Source organism: Astatotilapia calliptera, chromosome 6, assembly GCF_900246225.1.
Source record: "Astatotilapia calliptera chromosome 6, fAstCal1.2, whole genome shotgun sequence".
Lineage (NCBI taxonomy): Eukaryota > Metazoa > Chordata > Actinopteri > Cichliformes > Cichlidae > Astatotilapia > Astatotilapia calliptera.
This window is the reverse complement of record NC_039307.1, coordinates 33,804,000-33,829,066: the sequence shown is the minus strand read 5'-3', so window position 1 is coordinate 33,829,066 and position 25,067 is coordinate 33,804,000. Positions and strand designations below refer to the sequence as shown.

The window sequence follows — 25,067 nt, the reverse complement described above, 5'->3', positions numbered from 1 at the left end:
TATGTCTCGGGACTAAAGTCAACATAAAATTTGGAAAATCTGGAAGATCCCCAAAGCAGGGTCATTAAAATTAAGCCATGACCTCAAACATCTTCTAATTCCAACATGGAGAGAAAGTTGTAACACACATAAATAACAGAGTAGTTGTGATAATGTTGTTCCTGCTGTGAAACGTTTTTAAAAGAGATCACAGAATCTGTTTTTTCTGTCAACGTTGACGCGTTAACTTTGATTAATCCGGCGTCACGATTGACGCAATTCAAATTTTTAACGCAGCGAAAACATCAGGAGTGCAGAATGGACAAACTTTGAACAAGCTACCCGACATGAATTGACAGGGACATTTCACGGATTTTGAGTCATTTTGTGCTTCAGATGGGTTAATTGCATTGGAAATTTTAATCGCGTTAATCGTGACAATGCATTAATCCACGTTAAAGCGTTAACATTGACAGCCTTAGATTTTTCACTGACATTTCTGTCATTTCATGTTTCAGTTTAACAAAGGTGGTTATTGTGCAATCCCAGGGTTTTCCAATGCTTCCAAAGACATGCAAGGACAAGATATACTTCTGCTTTTGGAGAAAGGGAGGTATAAATGATGGAAAAGAATAGACAATACATGACAGGAGGCAAGAAGAGCGGAAGGAGCAGGAGGAAGGGGAATGACTGAGATCTGAGACGGGATCTCGCTCTACTGACTGAGGAGGAGGAAACTGACTGAACATTGTGATAAAGGAAGAGCTCAGAGCAGAAACATGACAGAGAGATCACAGAGAAAAGAAGATAAAAAGAAAATAATGGGATATTTAAGAACTCCTTTTACCTCAAGTGATATAGTAAGACAGACAAAAGGACAAAGAGAGAGGGAGAAGGATGGAGAAAGACATCAAACAACTATAGTCATAACTAAAAATGAGTGGCAATGACTTATTCATGTTCATGTATATTAGGTGACAAATATAGAAATCAACATACATTCTCTGTAACAAACCAAGATGGTTACACCTGCTTTTACTAAAGAAAAAACCCCCAAATTGCATGGTTTGTGTTGCAGATTTATGAGCAGTGGGAGGTTTAGCAATTACAAAGGAAGCAGAACAACATTAACTTCAAGCACCAGCATATCTGACTTAGAGAGTACTCATAGCTTCTGAAAATGATTGCCTGCTAGGCACAATTTAGACACAGAAGCAACCGGCAGCAAACTGATTACTCTCATCAAGAAGGACTAAGCAGCACTTTTGGAGTCAAAGTGACAAGGTTAGTAACTCAAAATACTTCAGTGATGTCTGGTGATTTCCTGACAGGTTGGGTCGCTGAGGACTTTGACTGGGAGGGGGATTAGCACAGCTGAGTGTGGATGAAATTACTTTTTAGGATTTTAAATAGCCATGCACACTTGGTGTCCTCGGGAATCTAATTCCATACAGGATGAAAGCACTTACAGGCAGATATTATTATGCTGTCCAATAGCTAAACAAAGATGAAACATGACCCCAACCTCCTTTTGGAATCGTCTCTTCTATTTCGTTGCTTTATGCAGTTGTCCAAATCTGTTTCAAAATGCACGAGGCATCTTCTCAAAGGTAGTACATCAAGGCTCGGCTGCGTAGACAACAGGTAAACGATCCAAATGGCACAGTTACATCCAAGACAATGAGGCATTTGGCTGGTTTGTGTTGTATATATGGGGCCACAGTTGCAGTTTTGTTGCTCTCATGTAGCTCATTTGCTCCAGAATGAAGAATGGTGTGGCACGTGTTCAGCGCTGCAGGATTTGGTGTGTGCGACGAACGCACCCACCCAGAAGCTGTGTTTTATTTAAACATTCAGGGCAGCTTTTTAGCTGGAAATCTACAGTGAATGATGAACGAACAATGAAGTGGAGGTCGCATGGCAAAACAAACTAATGAGTGATAACCGAAGAAAGAGTGGGTTTCAAATCAAAGTACAGTATGTGATAGCTTCCCTTAAGCTTTTATAAATATCTGTGCCACAAACCTTGGGGACCATGTACACCGACAGTGTTATATAGAGAGTTTTCCCTACCATCACCTTGTTGGTGCTCTTGTTGCCTTTTAGGGCAATTTAACTGATTTGTGTGGCAAATGCCGTGACCTGTTGTGAAATACAGCCAATCCAACAAGTCTGTGCTCCAGTTGTGGTGACTCACATCCTAGTATCATTATTAGTCTTACAACCAAATAACAGGTACCTGCTTTAATGTGTTGAATATACACGGGTACAGTTTATGGATGCCTGCTAACCTTAGCGGATAACTTTACTCTCAAATCTAAATATAACCACTATGGCCAGCTGGAGTGGGATCCAACCATACATCTCCTTTTTCATGTCATGTCATGTTTTTTTGAAAGCTATTGACTGGTAAAAATTAATTGTTGCCCTAATCAATGTAGCTAATAAATAGTAAATAGCTTGTTCTCCCAAACATGTTCCTTGTTAAGGTATTTTTGGCTCAGTGACTCATGTTTAACACTTTCCAGCTACTGGGCAGCCTTCTTCACCAGGCAGCTGTCCATGGTGCTGAATAAGAGCCACAGATGGCAAAACATGAATGGATGTCATCCTACAATTTGTTTGTTTCAAGAGTGAAATGAGTAGTTGAAGAGAAGAGGTGTGAGAGCTTTTTGTGTAAAATAGTGATGGAGATGCAGCCATGGCTGCCTATCATGTGTTCACAGTCTATAGGACTCGACTTACTTGGCACCCTGTTAATTGCTTTGAGTGGCCGCAGCACCCTCACTGTTCTGATGGCCGTGAAGTTGACGTTCTGCAGGTCCAGAGAGTACTCAACCATCCTGGAAAATGGGGAAAAAAAGCATCCAAATTAAACACACACTAAAAATCCACACTACAACATTCCCAAAACAGCTGCAGTTCTACAGCTGCAAGACCAACCGAAAAAAAAAAAACAACCCAAAAAGTCTCTGATCCTCACAGAAAAGCAGTTTCATCTGAAATTCCAGCTAAAGTTGATTTAATGTTCTCCTCCTTTCAGGGCTTTTAATATTAAAAAAGCCTAAACAGAAGATTGTTCACATCCTCGCACAGCTGGACACCTGCTGTGCGGAGCCTAATATGAATTAATGAGCTGGAACATGTGTATCTAATAATGGAAGACATTTAAAGAAAGAACGGGGTCAGTGGAATACTGTAACATTATCTTAACTGTGTTGGAAATTACAAAACAGACATTCATTAGTTTGCAGACGAACATTAATAATAATAATGAATGTAGGAGTCTTTATACATTTTTTTAAACATGGAGAGGTTGCAGAGTCCTGCTCCAGCAGTAAAAAACAGACTTTTTTGTGTTTTTTTGACTGAGATGGAGAAAGATGTTAGGCCACGGCTGAAAACCTTCAGCATCCCTGGAAACTGGTTACACCTTTTAGCACACATAGCGAATGCATCAAAGTGCATACCGGTTGGTTGGCAGGTGTACACAAGCATGAAGTGCGCGAGATTAAACGTGCAACCACCAGAGATGAAAGCGGAGCCTGGCGAGGGAGCAAAGACTGGAGGTGGAGGGAGTAAACAGGCTTGAAGTTAAACTAGGTATGGCATAAAAGAGACAGAGAAAGGTGAAGAAAAGATCGAGAATTTTGCTATTTCACCTGGTCCTAACAAATTCATCACTTGGAAAATATATTTTTGCCTGAGGAATGGAGTGTGTGGGGGTGGGGGGCAGAGGACGGAAAGCAAGAGAAACAGCCAGAGATGGCAGGGGTGAAAAAAACGTGAGAAAGTGACGGATAGGTCAGAAACCAATGTGAGGAAAGCACCAAGGGTTGATTAAGTGCATTATAATGAAGGCAATAAAGCAAGATTGAGAGAGGAAGAAAGAGAGAGCCTGAGGGTTTTATCAAGTGTTTGAGATAATTACAACGCTGGGAACAGAGAGGCAGGGAGAAGAGAGCAATATGCATACACCTGACTGAACAGAAGGAAGCTGCTCTTTGGCTGAGAAAGGGTGGGGGGGGGGGGGTGGACTCTTATCAAGACGCAGGAGAGCGTGGTAAAAGAAACTAAGGCAAGTTTCAGGTATTTGACACAAATATTCTGCTCCTGCTAAGATATTCAAGCTCCGTGATAACATGCTCGTTTCAAGGATAAGCCAGAGAGCCTAGCAGGTGCTTTCTCAAGTGATTAAAGAGCCAGATTACATTTTTCACTTTCGACCTCTCGACCTGCACACCTGGAGGAGAGCCTTTAACGCACGACTGTGCAATAACCGGAAAACTGACGGTAGTGCAGGAATGTAGTGATGCTCCAGAGGGAGTGTCCCAGTTTGAAATGTTTGCGAGGTCTTAAAGTTGGAAAATTCAAACAAGTTTCAAACTGTAATGATCTAACCTGGATGTCAAAGTCCTGCCGGGATTAGAGAACTGTAAGCGCTGCTGACTTCTATCAAATGTCGAGCTGGGGAAAATTATCATCATAAAGCCTGGAACGCTTGACCAGGTCAGAGCTTTCAAATTGACAAACTCAGCCCACAGTAGGTCAAAGGTGAACCTAGTGAGCAAAACAGTTTGTTTTATTCTTTGCGGTCCAGCGACAAAACTTGTCTCCGGTGTCCAAACCTCTGCCCACGCTTGATTGCATCCGTTAGGTACGAATCTAACCCGGTGAGCCGTGAAATATGAATCTCTCTTGTTGCTATTATATTACCATAACCTTGGCGGGTGACAGGTGGCGGCGGAGGACTGCTTCAGCTCCCTGCACAAATCAGGCAAAAATACTCTAGTAAAACACGCTGACCATGAAAATAACGGTCAGAGTTCACAAACTACTCAGAGACAAGCGCATCTATGTGGGACCACAGGCTGGTGATCCAATTTGTCAGGGGACTTTTCCGTGGGGGGAGTGGAGCAGAATAAACACTTGATCAAATCTTTATTTCAAAATATAACGCTAACAAACATAAAAAGAAACAAATCAGTGAAAGCCATCATATCCACACGGGGAAAAAATGCTGACCATTTCATATACACGTACAGGTGTAATTATTTAACTACACCTCTTCAGAGGTATTGCTTTTTAAAATATGTCATTATATACAAGTATCAGTTTTTAACACCCTGCTTTACATGTTATAAATGATTTATGTTGTGCATTTTTTCAGACCCTCACCCCACAGATTTCTAAGCACATACTCCTTGTTGTTGTCATTTAAATCTTACCAGATCCATAAATTTCAATGTTTTTCAGCTTGGAAATAAAGAGTCTATGTGCTCCAGATGTCCAACCTTATTAACTACCTTATCTTTTTGTAATGTGTATAGTGGCTGTAGTTTGCTTTTGTGTTGCCCCATATGGCAAAACCGCAATCTTTTCCTAACCCCATCCAATTACTCCAAAAAATAAATACATGAAAAACAAAAGTTAACAGAGATTTCAAGGAAAAGCAAAAACTGAGTCTACTCCTCCTCAACAAAATACCCAAACAAAAACTGCCAAACTCATGTGCATTCGTTAAAAGTCTGGTGGATATATTCTGTTGCTGTTTATGAGAAAACAAAAAACCCTCTCACTTCTAGTAAGCATGGACGAAGGAACTACCCACTGGGAGGAGGTGGAGGCCACCTACCTGTGATCTGCATGGGACTGATAACAGCCATTCAGTGGGGGGATAAGGTCTGAACTGGGGGTTTTTGTTTTCTTTCAAGAAAATGATCAAAAATAATCGTCTGCACACTGTGGGCACATCCTAGCCTGCTGTTGTTGTTGTTGTGTGAGTGTATGGTAAGATGTACTCTAACAGTATGGCTAGCACCGAGTGGGAAAGAAGGGACAAAATGAACTGGACTTAGTGTTTCGTGTTGCTATTTTAATCACTGTGCTCCAGCGTGTTGATAAGGCATGAGTCTCAGTGTGTACATTGTGTGGGGTGTAGGGATGGGTACCGGTATCCGGTGCCATCATGGCACCGGTTCTGACATAAACGGTAGTAACCAGACCGAAAAGCGGCGCACATTTCGGTGCTTTATTTCAGTGCTGTTTTTTCCTGAGATGTCGTACACTTTGGATTCTAGCCAATCATTTTACCTTTCCGAGGATAGTAGGCGGGTCCAGGTACGTACGTTCTTTTAGAGCAGAGCTACAGATTAAAAATGCCCAAGGTGAAGCGGTCAAACTCTGTACTTCACAGCAAAAGATGCAAACTCAGCAGCCTGCAACAAGTGCTTTAAGCTGATACTGTGCAAAGGAGGTAATTCCTCGAATCTGATGAAACACCTGGCAACATAGCGTTTTTTTAAAAGCCGAGAAATGCATCGTATTTGATAGCTTGCTGCGAGACCTCACACCAAGCACATCTACTGCGGGTGGGTTGCCGGTTATCAGTTAGCAACATCCCCCAAAAACCCGAAGAGGAGAGTCCTGGCCCCTAGCCCCGCCAGTGTAGCAGAAATGATGACGGACGATGATGGCAGCAGCAGCCGTTCTTTTCTGCGTGAGTAGCTTAATGTTGTTCGTGTGTAATTTACGTTGAGTAGGCTAACCACGTTATTACATTAATGTATGTAAGGTGAACTAGCAAACACGTCGTAGTTACATGCGGCTGTCTTCTTGTTTGATGGCAGATACTCCCTTCACCCTGGCCAAAAAGGCTAAAATGGCCAAAGAAAAAGTGGAAAACAGCTAAGGTTGATAAGCTGATATCAGATAAAACCTAAACGATACCCAACCCTAGTGGGGTGTGGGGGACATAATAGTGATCTGTCATTTTCCAGCAATTTTTTGCAGCAATTTCTGATAAGGCACACACATGTGGTTACACAAGAGAGAGAGATACAGGCAAACAATCGTACGTGTGCAACGAATGATACCCAGAGACAACAGACAATAGAAATTCACACACAGACACACACGTAAACATTATGCCTGTATACCCTAAGTTTTTCAACACTGAGCATTTGTATAGTCAGTCTGACACCCAAATAAAATCACACACACACACAGTCACACACTAAGTAGAGAAAATGCCCGGGGCAGACTCTTGGCTCTCGTAAAGCTGTGTTAAGTCATCAGACTGGGCCACACACTTCATTTGCACAATGAAACACACTCACGCATGCACACTCCTGAAGTATGTAGTTACATAAGCTGTGAATCCACATGCACTCTTACTCGTAGCACACACAGGCACACACTGGCCGTCACTCTCTGACACACAAAACCTTTGCATACACTCACACAAGTCAAACTAAATTTAGTGTCTGTCTGTGTTTGAGTTAGGACCGCTCGCCAACCAAATAGCTTCATGAATATTTCAGTGGAGTAACTAGATTACTTTTGTTCCAAAGTGGCCTTGGATGGGGGAATGTGGATTTTTTTTAACTGAATCTTAAACATATTTCTTATTCCATTTTTCTGTGTTTTTTTGGTGTCTCTCTTCTCTTCAGAAACTTGCTCTGTCTCTGCTGTTTAAGTTAGCATTGGGGAATACTCTCTCAGGAGGCATCAGAGTGGAACAGTGGGAGTGATTTTCTTCAGGCTTTCCCTCTCGGTTGGAGGGGAAGTGTGAATATTGGAGATAATTTAAGAAGCACACGTTAGAACGCTACACAGCAATCAAGGATGATTTTAGGGTAATTTTGTGGTGTTAAGTAACAAGTCTTTAAAAACAGGACTGACCGTAACAACAGTACAGAGTTCATTCATCATGTTACAGAGTCCCAAGATATGAAACCTAAAAGGGTCAGGGTTTCTCCACTCAATACTTCTGTATATTGTTATCTACTATATTTAATTGCATAGTATTTGGATTTTAACAGCTTAGTTTTGTGTTTCACGTCAAATAAGACAAGTTGTACACTTGGGTGTTCTGACAGGACAAGTAAGCCAACACATGCTTGCTAAGTGAAATTTAAGCATTCTGTTCTTTGAGAGCATTTTGTCAAGCATTGCTTGTCTGTATGCATCTTGTAAGTGCCAATCTTTTGGGTTAGTTATTGTGTCTCAAAGCTAACTCACATGAATTGAATCCGATGAGCCAAGGTGTGAAAAAAGCTCTTAAGACTGACTGAATTCTGTATGAGTTGCTGCATTTTGTCAAAGTCTGCAATATATCGTGTACATGCAGGTAACCCTGCACGAGTCACATGTAGTATAGCAACTATGTTTCAGAGCTGTTTCCTTCATGGACATATATTACAGCACACCAGCATCAACAGCTGTTCAGCAACAGTTCTTTTTCCCCGCGTTACACTCATAAGAAACATGTATAAGCAGAACTCTGTAATTAACTATAATTGGTGATTCAGGCAGTAGATAGCCTTGGACAGCAACAACGCAGCTCAACAGAAATTGTACATTTTAAGCCATTTCACTGAATGTACAATGGTCTAATAGGCAAGGATAAACTAATATGGCAATTACCGGAACATGCTAAATGTCTCATTTTATGCCAACAGTCCAGGCCAAACTCCTTCTGGGTAAGATGGCATCAATTATTAAAATGAGATTAATGGATGCAGTAGATTTTCAGTCCCAGAAGTGGTTTGCAAGTCAAAAAAGATAGAGGAGCGCACAGACGTGAGCACAAAACAGACACGGCCATTTACAAATGCTGTAATTTACTCCACTCTCTTTACCTTTTCCCTCCTGCCCTTTACTTTGATCCTTTCTGCTAACAATCCACCTTGTGAAGTCTCTCCTCAGTCTCTTCCTCTTGTGTCACTTAGTTTGTCTCTCCACTCCTCTTTGTTTGCTCTTCATCAGTTTTGTTCCATCGTCAGTGTGTGTGTATGTGCACTTTCTCGGTGCGCACGTTATTTTCCTTTCTCACATTCCCACAGTGTGCCATGTGGCGTCAGAGCTCTAATAAGCTACTGTTACATCTCAAGCAGAGTACAGATGCTCACGCACATGTCCGTATGTGTGTGTTATATGCTCAGACATGTGAATATCTTGTCAAAGATAAAAGCCAGCTGTCTGCTGAAGCTGTTTGCGGACACATTACCCATTTCTCACTGGTTTTTCCTTGTTTCTTCCAGTTAGACGTCTCACACGTTTCGGGCAAAAACACTTAGTTGGCAAATCTAAAATTAGAAGCTAATGTCTTCGTTTAGCACAAGTTAGCATGTGTTGACTCAACCAAGTTTAACACCCTCATACACTTCAGGATACAGTTAGCTTTACATATGTTTTTGGACCATTTGTACTTCTTTTGTAGAGTTGCCTGTTAAATCGGTAGATGTTAAATTGGGCAAACAAGGTGCGACTAAAGTGTCAACCGTCAGCTTTAGTTCAACAAAAGTGTTGCATTTAGTGAGGCCTGTTCACTCACTAAATCTGGCATTAAGTGGTGGACTTGCATTTTATATTACTTTTGCAAAGCAAATGAAACCATAACAAATGCATAAAATGGATTTGTGCAAAAAACAAAACAAAACAACAACTTCACAACATGTAGTCAAGTCAAGAAAAGTCCTGAGTAGGTGATGTATCACTGTCAAGTCCTTCAATTAATAAGCACCATCAAGAATTTAAATATAGAGGGTTTAGGCAGGTAGGCAGGAGGTTCATATTAGAGTTTGTCAGAAAACACCTAGAGCCAAAAACTGTCCAAAGACTTTCAAAAAGAGTCTTTAAAAGGAATGGATCATGATCTGAAGCATAAAAGACAGCAGGGTGAAGGCAATGATATGGCATGGTCATGTACACTGACAAAAAGGGATTGGTCAACTCTTGGATTTACGTAAGAATCTTGCGTGTATTTAACACAAGTGCCCCATGCTTTAAAGTTAAGTGTAACTATATAATGTAGAAACTACATGATATGCAGAGAGGCTAGATTAAATTGTTCATATCATGTTCGAGTGAAGTAAGTCAATAACTTTCTGCGACACTGCACGGGATTTCAGTCTCACGTGCTTTGGATCGTGGTTTCAGGAAGGCATCCATCTCAGTCAAGTCGAGCAGCCGCCTCTACTTTGTTTGGTATACAGAAAAAAGTAAATTGGGTGGTTGTTACATTAAAAAAGTCTAACTTGTAATTTAAACACAATAATTTCATGTTTCTATGAACGTAGTTAAATCATGAAGAATCTGTACGAAATTCAACAACTTAATTTGATCTTGTTGAGATGACCTGATACAATCTAGTAAGAGTGGTTAGTTGCTGAACTCATGAAATTCACAAGATCGCACGAGATTTCAAACTGCAGGAAAATCACTGGAGTTATAAGAGGCAGACAACTACCTTGAAATCATAGCTTTCCTACTTTTGTTAAATCTGGATTGGTGGTGTGGTGGTTAGTGCTGTTGCTTCACAGTAAGAAGATTCTGAGTTCAAATCCACTGTCTGGCTAGTTTGCACTTGGTTCTCTCTGGGTGTTCTGCTTTCTTCCCACAGTTAAAAGTCATGCAGTTGTTACAGTTAGGGTTAATTGGTGATTCTAAATTACCTGTCAATGTAAGTGCAAATGGTTGTTTGTGATAGACTTGTGAGCTTTCCAGGGTGTACCCTGCCTTGTAACCTATCACTTCAGGGTTATTTCCCAGCAACCAGGATAAAGATAGGGCGACGTTAGTTGTTGTAGATCCATTCAATTTTTATGGTAACCAGACTCTAGACTTTGTTGAACATTATGTAATATGAAGACACCAAGTAGTATTGGGGTAAAAGTTATTGAATAGTGTTGAAATAAAATGACAAAATTGTGAAGGATTAAAATATTCCAAGAGCTCAACTTACTTCATCTAAACATGTTTCAATCGCGTTTTATGAACACAAAATGCACAGGTTTACTGAATATGAAAAAGTTGTGTTGAGTTTCTGCCAAAGCAAAACATTTGTGTGCAACCAATGTCCACTATTGAATCAAGTAAATCCAACATGGCCTTTTTTTCAGTGTATGGCTGCCCATGTAAGCGGGTCATTAGAGTTTATTGACGGCAGGATGCTGTCTGAAGTGTACAGACTGACACTCTCTGCTCAGATTCATCCAAATGCTGCAAAGCCGATCAGACAGCACGTCACAGTGGAAATATATAATGACCCAAAGCATGCTGCAAAAGCAGCCCACGAGTTTCTCAAGGCAAAGAAATGTTTTTTTCTTAAATCAGCCATCTGATCTCTACCGTGTAGAGCTTGCTTTTCAGTTACTGAAGAGAAAACTGAAGGCAGGGAGAGCCACAAACAAGCAACAACTGAAGGCCTGGCAGAGTATCTCAAGGAAGGAAACACAACATCGGGTGAAATCAGGTGACCTAGACTCTATTGATTACAAAAATATTCATCCAAGTATTAAAAATAATCCTTATAGGATAGGGCTGTGGCCCCCCCACACTCCCTAGCAGATCGTTACATGGAGAAACCTTTGGAATACAAGCGCGCTGATCCACACAGGTATGCACACGGGTGTTCACTGCTCGTAGACCCAAATTACACCTTTCTTGGCTGCTACTTCGAAGCACATCTGTCCTGCGTGCTGCACAACAACATTGAATATTTAGTATTTACTGCTGTTTACACTTAGCTAGATTAATGCGATGGTGTTGTGTTTAGTATGTTGCTTTGTTTTTGGTTTTTTTTTGTCTTTTTTGCTTGTTTTCTATTCCTCTCTCAACAGGTGATCCAGGAGATTTTTATTTCTTTTCTCCCCCCTTTCTCACTGTCCCTCTCCCCCTTCTGTTTTCCCTTTCCTTCCTCTTTCTTTCTCCCTTTCCGGGACAGACATGAGTGAGGGATACTCACTCATGTCTGTCCCGTCTGTAACATCTGAAAATAAAATATAATAAATAATAAAAACAAAGATCGACCAAATGGACCAATACGGCAATGCCACGATGATCCATTTGGCAAAGTAAATCCATTGGGTATCCTTGTTGGTCTTCAGACAACAATTCTGATGGCTAAAGAACCAAATGGGACAGGCAGAAAAAAAAAAATCCTTATACTTAAAATTAAGTTAATTTGTCCAATTACAATTCAACCTGTGAAAATGGAGGATTTTGTGTTGAAATCATTAGAACTGTGAAACGATTAATGCAACACTTTTGTTAAACCCCTTGGATTAAAGCTTAAGGTTTGCACCTCAGTTACATCTTGTTTGATTTAAAATCCACTGTGGTGCTGCACAGAGGCAAAACTACTGTCAATGAGTCATTGACCTGGTTCTGTATATTTTGCTTCTTAGTACCAGTTGACTGAAAAGCTGTGCACAGGTTTGTTCTCACTTTACACTCAACCCCACAAAGACTTGTGCAAACATGGGTCACTCGAAATGCATGAAATATATGATACTTATGGATTTAAATATGTCAGTCCAGAAGCAGTAATATGGAAGTAAAGTCAACTGTAAAGCATAAACTACAAATATATTAATGATATGCTATCAGCTCTGAACATACATATGTCTGTTTAGAGAGTTGATGCTCTGTGATACAAGATTCACACGATTCATTTACTGTACTCTTTGTGTCAAAAGCTATTGAGGATCATTAGCTCACTAATCACATGAGTCATTTCCAAATTAAACTAATTACAGTATACTGATCTGACGACACCTGTAGCACCAGCTGTGCAGTGTTAATGTGAAAGTGCCTGATTAAAATACGTATAGAGCAGTACCCCTGTTTGTACACTGAAAAGATTGCACATGTACTGAATTAGTATGTCAGGTCATATCATATGACATTATTTGATGTTAATTTGAGCTTGTGTCATTCTCTTTGTGCGCTTTTCTTAGTCTATTATATGATTGGTACAAAATAGAAGCTGCAATGTATACTTTGTGTTAAAAAAATAAATAAGAAATAGCTGCTTTTGTTTCTTAATTCTTTAAAAAAAACACTTTTATTGACTAATGGCTGCAACTAGGTAATAGTGCTAAGTAAATGAGAGCTTTGACTCTTAAGTTATAGGACCATGCTGTGGGTTTTTTCCAGTACATTCTCATTCTATGGGATATTTTGAATTCATGCTATGATATGCTGGGTCTGTGGCAACAGTGATACAGTTTTTACTCAGAGTAAGAGCATTTCGAATGAAAATTCCAACCATATTTCAAAAAAAAAAAAAATGTTGTGTCAATAAAAACAGAAAAAACATTTTCTTCACAACAGAACACAGAACTAAATAAAATCCTTAAACTGAGAAAATGTTCAATTCTAGGAAACAATAAAGCACGGCTCGAAAAAGATTTTCATGTTCTACTGTGAATAAAATATGGGTTTAGAAAATTCACAAAACAATCATTTTACAACATTCTGAGTAGTTTCAGGGACCAACTCTAATACTGTTGGTACCTAAAGCTAACCAAGTCATTTATGGTGTCTAAACTTTATGAACTAGTTTTTGGTGCCTGAAATCCTTTTGGGTGTTTAAGTCTCTCATTCAGCTGTTCGCCTTCACCCCTTTGGCTTTGGGGTGTCTCATCAAAGTCCCACCTAGTCCTTGATAGTTTTCAGAAGGTCAAGTTTAAAGCAAGATCATACATTATACATTACATACCTCCTTATACTAGCTATATCTTAGCGAAGCAAGCTAAAGATGCTAAATAAATGAATGTATAGTTTCTGTAACAAGTGACTGTTCACCCCATGTTTGAGTCCCACCATAGAAATACTAGTTATTTCTCTGCAGAGCATGAAGACAGATTCAGTAAAGAGGAATAGACTGTTTCACAGGTTTGGCAAAGCCTTGATTATATTATCATATGTTCATGAGCATGAACAGAGTAACTAGATTATTTTTGCTCCTCAGCAGCCTTCAATTTAGAAATAGAAACATTCTGATTACCCTGAAATCAAACTGATATCAAAGAGAAATGATTGATTTTGAACTTAGTTATATTAATGTTAATTAGAACAACCATCACCAAAGTAAAACTTTCAGTTAGCTTACCTGCATGAATACAGCAACAACAACAATAATAATAACAATCAACTGGTCTTGTTTATTGCGACAGTTCATTGGCAAAACTGTTCCTGCGTTACTTCATGTAATCCCAGACTGACTCCATGATGTGGAGATAAGGCCTCTGCGGGGGACAGGCCATCTGTCGCAGCACTTCTTGATGCTGAACAAAGTTCTTCATGACTCTAGCCCTATGTTTGGGGTCATGCTGCAGAAAGGATTTGGGATTAGACGCCTCTCTGATGATACTGTGTGGTGGAAAAGAATCTAAACATCTAAAGCTGCTCAAGCTTGCACACTGTATCGGGTAAATATAATGTAGGAAGCAAACATATTGATAATACAGATAAAAGTGATTTGAGTTTTAATGATTATCGTGAATCTCTTTCCATCGGTGTGAGCTGTATCAACACTAAAACATAAATAAATAGCAGTGCACTGGCAAAATCACTCACAATGTCTCAAAAGAGACATGGCATAAAGTTTAAAGCATAGACCCATCTTCCAAACTCAACATATCCCAGTCTGGTAGATGTCTGCAATGAGTTTTATCTGATTAATGGAACCTCACAACCCAACAGCTTTTTTCTTTATACTTGCTGGTTTTTCTATTACTAAGCCACCTGACTCATGTTTGCATCAATAGAAATATCCTTGTGAGAAGAAATGAACAACAACAAAAAGCACAAATAGATGAATGAGTATCTCTCTGCAGCACTTTCACTTTGAAATTCTTTCAACAACACTGAACGCTATACCTTTGCCAGTCTTTAGATTTACTGATGGATTGTTGTACTAGAAGAATAGATGCTTGCTTCCTTGGGTGACATGATGTTCCATCACATCATAAAGTTTTTATTGTGTTTATGTAACTGTAAACCCAGGAAAAAAAAAAGCTAAGTCATTTTTAAGAGAGAAAAGTTAACAGTGGACAGCTCATATTTCAGTCAAACGAGAGGGCGAACATGTGATATATATGGCATGACTATATTTATACATATAGTCATGTCAATGCAAATAAGAATCAATTATGGCCTCCCATCTGCTGTGCTTACCAGTGTACGGTTTGCCACCTTTCAGTGTATGTCACGGGGGAGACGGCTGATGTATAATGCAAACATACGCTTGTTACACAGTTTCTAAATCTACTGCGTACAAAACAAAGCTTTACATATTTGTAATATGTGAAGTGTGAGAAACAGATGGCAAGACCAAAGAATGGGAAACTTTGTTTAGACAAGTATAATCTGACCATCGTGACACAGCTGTCACTGTAGATGGAGGCTGATGCAAGTATCTCAGGAGCTCCTTCAACTAAAACCAACCACTAAACCATACAAACAACAGCAAATATGTTGCCTAGATGTAAGTGTTATTATGTTAGACAGACATACATTTTATTGACTATATGAAATAGCTATGTTGTACAGATTCCTTTCACAGTATGGTGGTTATGAGACGTCTCTAAACTGCAACAGGTAGGAAACACAAAATCCAGCCTTGGGGCCTCACAAGCTCATTCAGCTCGGTTTGTCCACTATATGGACAAAAGTATTGTGCCACACCTCCTAATCTTTGAATTTAGGTGTTTTCATCCAATTGCATAACTGCATAAAATCAAGCACATAGCCATGCACCGTGCCAGGAAAGGGTCTACCGAATTTGACTGGTAGTATATTAGGATGCAACTCAGGTTGTGAAAATTCTTCCCCGTTAGATATTCCACCATTAACTGTTAGTGGTGCTATTGGCAAGGAACCACCACAACTCAGGAAAAGTCCAGTGTAAGTGAAGCATCAGACCACATAAAGTTATAGAAACGAATCTTCCAGTTCTACCTTAAAGACCAGACAAAATCTAAGCAGTTTGGCAGTCAGTTGGAACATAGGCTCATTAAAACTTCTGGGGCTAATGTCTTAGCAAGTGAAAGTGTGCAGCTTTTTACATCAGGAGATAATCATGCAAACATCTGTAGCTTGAGCAACAGTCACACTACTAAGCAATTAGCAAACTGATGACTTGACAGGAGCATTTCAACTAAGTTTGGAACAACAGTCAAGTAAACCTGCAAGAGCCTGAGAAACATGGGTTTTAAAGAAATGCTTTTAAAGTGTAAAATGTGTAAATTTATGAACCCTGACATTTAGCTTTGATATCTCTTCTTTTTCCCTTGTCGTATCCTCAAAACACAGCATGTTTTTACCTCCTGTCATGCTTCCTTGGCTGACTGCTAGAGACAGATAGAGGACATGGAGCTGAGAGACTAAATGTATCCTGAGAGAGGAGGTACAAAGCTCAGCCTGCGTTCACCGATAACCTCTCTAACATTATCCCTAAAAACACATTATCGCAGAAGGATACGCTCACACTGAAGCATACACTTCACCTCTTACATGGGCCGCGATGGAGAAAATTACAGCTTTAGTAATCCAGTTACATTTAAAGCAGAAATCTAAACAATTTTGGTTAGAAACTCCAGCTTGATTAATGAGGGCTAGGTTGAGGAGGAGAGAAATTATTTTACACTTAAACCACACACTCAATTCCTTAACCTGTCAACTGCTAACATCAACTAAACCTGGAAAGGACCCAATCTAGCTCAGCCGAATCAGTCAATACACTCAAATCACAATCATGATCAGTCTGACATTTGTGAGGTGTGCACCCAGCTTTAGTTTTCTACAGACAAACACATTCCTCATGTGAGTGAAAAAAAACTTTAATGCTGAACAATAGACACGAGACAGATGCCATTAAGTCAGTAAAGACAACCTTGTATAATGCTAATGCTAATGCATTCATTTGCTTTAGTGTGTATTTCTTTTATTCTCTCAAACGCTCACTGTCCACTCTGCTTTAGGCAAATGGAATAATGCAGCGTTGCAACGAATTAGGATCAGCGTCACTCATTGGAAGAAATTTTATTACTGCCACCAAGAGCCAAGCTATGTTTTATCACCAAACTTAAAATCTGAGATTTGAGTAAAAACAATGCAGGGAACCACACTTGACATGAGCAAAGCGAGAACACAGTACAACTCAACAAGGAACAAAGACGACTTGAGGCTTTAAATAGATATAGAAAGTAATTAGGTATAGATGACACACTAGAGTGGAAAGACGGAGCCGAAACTAATAAATTAACTTTTAAAGGAATTGAAACCAAACACAAGACAAAAAAGATGGAAAAAGATAACCTAATGCAAGTAACTGACAGAGTTGGGGACTTGACAAAACACAAAAGGATGCTGGGAAAGCTAGACTACAACGCAAGGGATCAAAATAGAAACACTAAACTCACATTACACAGTAGCAGAAGAACAAGAAACAAGGACACTTAACAACAAAACCTGTCAGGTATAAACTATAAAACACTATACAGCATACATGAAGAAGAAAAAGTGCCAAATAAACTCCAATAAACTCAGAATTTAACAGCAGAGAACAAAAATCTCCATGATGGCAATTGATTTATTTTATCTGGTTTCAGAGATAAATTTAGGTTTCATCTGCATAGCAATGAAAATGAAAACTACTGCCTAAGGGAAGTATGTATTCGATAATCCATGACTAACGTTTATGTGTGAAAAAGACTCCCACTCCCACAAATCTATCAGGCCACGACATCATAACCTTCACCAGTACTATTTCTGCACTGTCCTGGCTAAAACTCTTCAAATAAACCATTCCTCTAATCAGCAAGCCTAATCAGAATAAACACAATGTGCCAGATTTAGCTACTAGCTAATTTTCTTCTCCTGTCTCTCAGCAGATAGACTGAAAAATAAAATACAGTGCTCTTAATACGCAGACTTCCATCACCACTTCAGCTCTGCCAGGCCTCAAAGAATAAGGATGAATGGAAAAATGACTAAAAACCAACGCTAGCTTCATAAACTTCACTGTATTCAGCACTATTTTATACAGTAATAGGTTTTAAATGTGGCATAGTAGGAGTGAAAGAAGAGGCATCACTGCATGCATGTGCACAAATCAATCTATTATCAATTTGCCCTTCAAAGCCTGCCAACTGGTTTTCACAAGTGAAGAAAGGTTTGCAAGCTTAACTTTAGACACTTTTAAGAGTCGATTTTGTGTTTGAGGAGCTTATTCTTTAGCTATATATCAATGTACAGAACATTTCCTCATAAAAATACATCTTTTACACAAGATGATTGCCTGCAGCCTTTCACATCACTAATGGAGGCATGTAGTTGGAGCAAGGGGTTATTAAAGAGAGTTTATAAAAAGGCAACTTTTGGACTAATTTTGGCATCTACCAAGAGCAGTCAACACACAAAAACATGCAGTTCGAACAATATTCCCTCACTAACTGTGTGCAGGGTTCAGCTCTACAGGCAAGCTAAGCTGAGCCTGGTGTGAGCCTCACACTGCTCCTAATCCCTTCCCTGCAGCTCGCCTACTGTTTGTGTTTGCAGTAAACTAGTTCCCAGGGGTGCAACGTTTTATCATGTCCCCCCTCCTCCTTGTCGCTAAGCACGCTGCATGTGGTGGACGCACGACTAGGGAGTAATTGGTGATGATGGCAGTATCTCTTCCATACCATGCATGCATGAACATTGCGGGCTGATGCAAAGAAATGATGATGAGGCATTGTGTGCTGATTTTTTGGATTTGAGGAAAAAAGGACTAGATCAAATATTAAAAGGAAGCTCGATGGTGGAAGCAGAATCTTCTGTAGCCTCAGGGCCAGTGACTGTAAAGCTGGAAAATCTGGAGAAACTATTTCAGTGAAACCGAATGAAAAATTGGCCCCATTCTCTGAAAGTGAAAATCAAAAAAGGAGAGGATGAATGCAGAGGAAATTAAAAAGCCACAAAAGGAAACTTTATGGCAGAAAGCTACAATTTGACTGAATTTAGCAATTTAAAGTATTAGTGAGCATGATATCTTCAATTATTTGTAAAAAAAATACTTACAATTCCTATAATAGTGTAACTAAAGTACATTAAGTAAGTAGGAAGACTGGCATGCATTAGTAATAGGAACTTTCAACGATATAAGCATGGATTCCAACACAAAGAGAATCAACTTTTTTGTTGTTTTGTACAAATCTTTTGTATTTTGGATTATTTGCTCTTTGGATTATTAATTTTTTGAGAAAGACTATTAAAAAATAAAGACGGTCACACAAAAAATAATTTGGGACCCACAGAAACACAAAAATATAATAAAGGCAGTGGGTATAGGTACAGGTTATTTAGTTTTAAACGTGAACTATTGTTTTCAAGCTGGTCTGTACTCATTGTAACATTTTGAGAAGCTTGTCAAAGTATGACTAACAGGTACAGTTACTCATAATGGAGCTGACAAACTGATGGAACCCATTTTACAAAAGTGATGTGAAGCAGAAACTTTTAACAGGACTCCATGCGGTCCTGGGAAAAACCAAGTACAGCCCATGATTCAGTAACTTGTAGAAGCACTTCCTCAGCAATAAGTTGAAATAATCCTGCCCTGTAAGACTATGTAAGCCTCTCACATCGTTATGCAAGAATTATGGCCCACTGGCGGCCATTCATTTATTCGCAGATCTCTTAAGGTCCCACCAAATCATTTTAGTCCAGCTGAGATTTGTACTTTGACTGGGTCACAGGAACCTTGATTCTTCCTTTTTTGTTTCAAACAGTTTGTTGTTTGTTTGCTGTTTCGTCACATTCGGCACCAGGGTGCATTGTGAGGCCTGAATGCTTCAGATCAGCAAAGTGCCAAGATTTCTGATCACACTTAATCACGTGCAGCTGTTAGGGGCACCTAGCTGTTATATACCTTTGTGAAAACTTCCTATTTAGTGACTGGATCTACTGAAGTTAGGACTTTTAGAGTTTTGAGTCTGCATCCTTAATTATATAGCATTGGCACCGTGTGAATACTGTAATTTAGAATGTACCACCCTGTGGACAGGAAAGTGTAATTAAGCATACTTCAATGTTCTGTGGCCAGTGGTGCCAAAAATACAGACATTCTTTATCAGAATCAGAATGCTACTTTATTAATCTTTAAGGAAATGATGTGGCTTCATTTAAGTAGAAGTGCAGATACCTGTGTTTGAAATACTCAACTAAAAGTTGAAGTGCTAATGCAGTGTCTTTACTCAAGTAAATGTTAAAAAGTACAGGCTATGAAATGTAATCTTAGTAAGAAACTAAAAAGTACTCATTGAAGTACAAGTCTATACCTACATTGTAGAGGGTTAGGATTAGACTCTGCAGTTGGGGAATCCCTACGACTAATCGTGGAGAAAAGAATCACAACTCACAATCATTTCTAATGTGACTGCTGCTCTTTGTGGATTACACAGTGAAATTCAGCAGGAAGCAGATGTTTCAGAGCTCCTTTGTTGATTGCCTCTAAACGCAGTGGCCCTAACTTACAGACAACAGCACGGTTCCAGCTAATTTAACCGGTTAGTATAAACGCTAAGTTCTTGGTTTTTGGAACAAGAACACAGACTAATGTTAATACAATCTGAGTACATAACATGTATTTTTATGAAACTTTGAAGTTGTCCTTGTAAATATTCTCTCAAGTGGATTTTGTGTTATGTCAATTTCCTTGTTTGCTTGGTTGCTTTGATGTTGTCTGAGTTTTGATTTTTCTCAATTTTGTAATAGTATGTTTTCGTAGCCCGGCCTCCAGCTTCTGATGTAATAAAACACTATTGGCTGCCTTAATCAGAGCAGATGACAAGATGCAGTAAAAAAAATAAACTGCTACTTGTCTTTCTGTGTGTATACAGAAACAAATGTCTAACTTTGTACTGTCTGAAATAATGTAAGAAAACCCATAATTAACTGATGGTAACTTGAACTGATAAAGTCAAATGTGAGCCGGAGCCTTATAACTGCTGACCTGAAAACAAAGATCTGGCTTTGCTCAATAGGAACTTTAGGTGCAAGAGCTGATGTAAGCTTAGCATAAATGGAATAGCGTAACAGCTATTAAATCTGAGCGTGTTATTAAATGGTAAACTGACTGAGCACTCAAAGGGTTTTCTACTACATGCTTCATTTACACACACACACACGTATTAATACAAGGACTGTTTCTTTATCGAAGTGCTTCCTAACCTTCATACACGCACTCACACTCATACCGGGAGCATCTTTAGCTTCAATATCTTGCCCAAGAAAACAGGGATTGAACCACCAACCTTTTAGCTAGTATACAACCACGTTTCACCTCCTGAGCTATAGCTGTTTATTAAAAGCTATCATAATTTTTTAATATGTATCACAGCATCAGTCACTTAGAAACCATTATGTCCCACTGTGTCAGGAGATAAGCAGATATTAATCAAATTTTGGCTTCCCATGATTAAATGAACGCAATAGACCAATAGTGACAATGCGTGCTTCATCACATCAAGTTGGTTCCTAAGTCACTGCCTGACAATGAGCATGCACTATATGTGCCAATCACAGCTGTTACCTGCACTATGCACCATGTTTGTTGCTGTAGTCTGTCCTACTAATGCTAAATTAAAAGACAGATACAGCTGAAGGTGAAGAGCTTGTCCTTCGGAATACCGTTCATTGTTTGGAGCTATCCTACCACCTGAAAGCACACTACAAACACACGTCCAAGAAAACCAACGCAATGGCTGCTAACAGGAATCACCCAACATCAGCACAGAACTCCACAAATGCGAGCCCGTGTGGCACGTCCGCATATTGATCCATCTCACAAAGATGTACTGAAATCACCAACATAATGGCCAAAGATAAGTATACACTAAATACTCTCAGTAGCAAAGGCTTCAGGAAAAATAGTCACTGGACAAAAGCCATATTATCTCCTCAAGCAATTACTTTTCCAATAGCTGTGCTGTATACAACATGACAAAGAGGGGAATAGAGAGAGATTTTATATTTTGCTTCTAAGAGACCAGGTGATCAGGCCTTCTGTGTGGAGAGATGGTTTTATTAACAGGAGTGTAGCATAATGTAGAAAGTGAAAGTAATACAGAAAATTAATTTTGAGTAAAATCTTGGTACAGTTTTTGTATTTGCCTTTATTTTTATTGTATGAGTTTCACCGACTTTAGGTGAAAAAGCAGGGCTGAAAAAATGTTTACGCACAATTCAACAAATCAACCAATAACTGAGATAAATAATCATGATCTCACTAATGTCCAAAATAATCATAATTTTCATTTTGGCCGTTATCGTATCCGTCTTTAACAACAGATGTCACTATTTGGTAGAGCTGGGCGATATATCGAGTTTTTAAAAAATATCGATATATTTTTATACGAGATATAAGATCTGACAATATCCTTTATATCGATATAGTCTATGTTACGTTATAATTATACTTGTGGAGCCGCAAGTTTGCCTCTCTTTCGTCCACTTCCGTCTCTACGCAACGTTACTCGGCCTCGCCTCTCCTTCACTGAACACAACTCCCCCTCCTCCCCCATCGCTTCACCTGCAGGAAGCGACAAGATGGACACGGCAAATCTCCGTTAACGAGTTACTGCGCATCGCCCTGTGCGTGGGGCTGGACGGCGTCAATGTGTTAGCTAGCTAACCACGCTAACGAGCTAACCACGCTAACGCCATGCAGCCCAGAGGTGCTGCACGGACTAAAATCCTTTCATTTTCTCAAAAGTTGACAGCGCACCTAATGTATGAATTCTGGTTGTGCTTGATGGCCGCGAACCGATTTTATGCGGAACACGGCGCTCAGCAATCTGTCAAAAATGTTTTAGTACGACTTTGGTCAGCTACGGAGCTGCACCGCTTGATGGATTGTCGGAGGATTACGGCTGAGCCTCGCGGAGTGATACGTACTGTGCTTCAACGTAATATTACCCTACTGTGTATAAGGACCATAAATGGCACCTGTTAAGAGACGTGGTTGCGAAGCGGATTTCAAACTCCAGGCTGTCAGTCACGCAGTACAAGTTGGGAACAGAGCAGCTGTGAAATCTGTCTCTTTGTTATTACGCTCAGCGTCTTTTAGTTTACATTTTGATTGCACAATTGTGAGCTTTTTGTTATGCACAAAAACAACATTGTTTTCTTTTATTTATGGAGCATTATTATTTAATAAATGCTCATAATTTATTTTTGAGTAAATTTTATGTACATCTGCTCTATGTTAATAAAAGTGCCTGTGTGACATCTGGGACACAGCTTTGACTAAGAACTCTCTTCTTGTTCTTACTTTATGGCTTTAAAAAAATATATCGAGATATATATCTTATATCGCCAGCCAGCTAAAAAATATCGAGATATGAATTTTGGGTCATATCGCCCAGCCCTACTATTTGGTCTCCGTCAACCATTGTTCTCTAAATATGAGCTGCACGTGCAGTGTAGACATTATGAGCTCTTTATGGCTAAATTCTAAAACCATAAAAGGTAAAGTACAGCAACATTGTATTTCCTGCTGTTGTACCATGTGCTCTGACTCTGTTCATGATACGACAGCACTGACTAGCAAATCAGCTGTTCATTACCCTTTAATAGGTGAAAAAAATAACCAAACTTAAATGTTTGGTGTGAAGCGGACGAGAGGTAAAATGCAACAGCCCTTCCACAGTTCTAGACCAAATTAACTAAATGAACCAGATTTTAAAAACATCCTTAATATTTTTGAAAGAGGCGACAATGTTAACATTACAAACTGTAACTTTCAGACAGGCAGTGTCCTCGTCATGTCCTTTCAAATGCAAACATCTATTCTAAAATTGGCATTTCAGTCAGATCATATTAATAAAAAGACATTACATAATTAGAAAAACAAAACAAAACGCCCCCAACCACAACCTACTAGTGCTGTGCGACACTGCAAATTTTGGTATAAGTCTGTTACCAAGTAAATGCAGAGCCTGTATTGCCAATAGAAATACCAACATTTTTAACCTGTAAAGGCAGCTTATGTAGGAGAGAACAATGTGTCATTCGTGATTCATCATCATCAATTTGCAAATTCTGAACACAATCACAAACAAAACTTTTCAACTTCTCATGTATATTTTAAACTGGGATTTTTTTGGAGATGTAAAATATAAATGTTCCTGTCTCTAAAGCACTTTGGGTCAACTTCTGTTACTGAAATGTGCTACAGGGTATACATCCAAAAAGGTTCACCAGGGTGCAGCACATCATGAACTTAGAGGACAGACACAAAGTATCGATCCTGTCACGTTAGTATCGATCCGATACCAGTATCAGTGTTGGTATCAATACTACTGGATCGACTGGCCCACCTCTACCACCAGTGCTCCAAGAAACTGAGCAATTCACTGCGATTAAAAGAGAAACATTATAGATGGTCATAACAAGGGATTTAACTAAGCTGCAGAGAGTGGGAAATCACTACTAATGAGACAAGTGAACAAAATTATACTTGGTACACTGGAGTGGGTTAGGATTAGCATCAGGAGTCGGTAATCCCTTAGTTGCACAAAAGCTCAGTAGAGTTAACAAAAAAAGCACACACACATTTAATGGCTGACTTTGTCCAAAGAAAAATATTTCATACCTTTTTTTTTTTTACCATTTAAAGGTATCCCTTCGAGACATCAGTAACCCTGACAGAATTTGTGGCTGGGTAATTTCAGCTCATTCAATAGGTTCCATTAAGATGATTAGCTCAGCTGAGTCGCATCATCACTGTGTTACTGCCAGTCACGTCCCAAGTGAGAGCCAGTTACTATCCACACGTTAATACCCACTGCCATGTTACATTTGTAACACCGACTTGATTGGCTACGCATCGCAGCACAGTGGATTGTGAATTGTAGAGGAAGACAAAAAAGGATGAGCCAAAAAGGGATTTGGAACCTGGCCTTTAAACAGAAGCGAAACAGAATTGACCATAATTAAATATTTGAACTTTCGAATAATTCAAACACTCTCTGTGTGAGAGCTCTAGTTTAAATGTGGAATGAAACATTTACAAGTTATATTAGCAGACCGAAGAGGAACAGTGAAAATTACTGAAAAAGAATCAGCTAATGTTTAAGTGTAGCTCTTTGGGTATATTTAATTAGCATTACATTGACCCACAATGCATGAGTTCATACTTTCCCTTTATTATTTTTTTACATTTTATTTATTTGTTTTTGTTGTTGATGTTATAGCTGTCAAGACATGTGTTTGGGAGAAAACCCTTCAGCGCTCCCACCCGTGTGAGTCTCCTG

The 25,067-nt window shown here is 39.3% G+C and overlaps 1 protein-coding gene across 3 annotated transcripts in view; it reads right to left on the bottom strand.

Annotated features, from left to right (window-relative positions):
- Window positions 1–25,067, bottom strand: part of LOC113024643 (voltage-dependent T-type calcium channel subunit alpha-1I-like) — a 264,807-nt gene that overhangs the window by 124,755 nt on the left and 114,985 nt on the right. For all 3 annotated transcript variants that reach the window (XM_026171859.1, XM_026171860.1, XM_026171858.1), the window contains exon 5: window positions 2,725–2,822. In XM_026171859.1, the coding sequence (XP_026027644.1) occupies window positions 2,725–2,822 (98 nt within the window). The remainder of the gene's footprint in view (window positions 1–2,724; window positions 2,823–25,067) is intronic.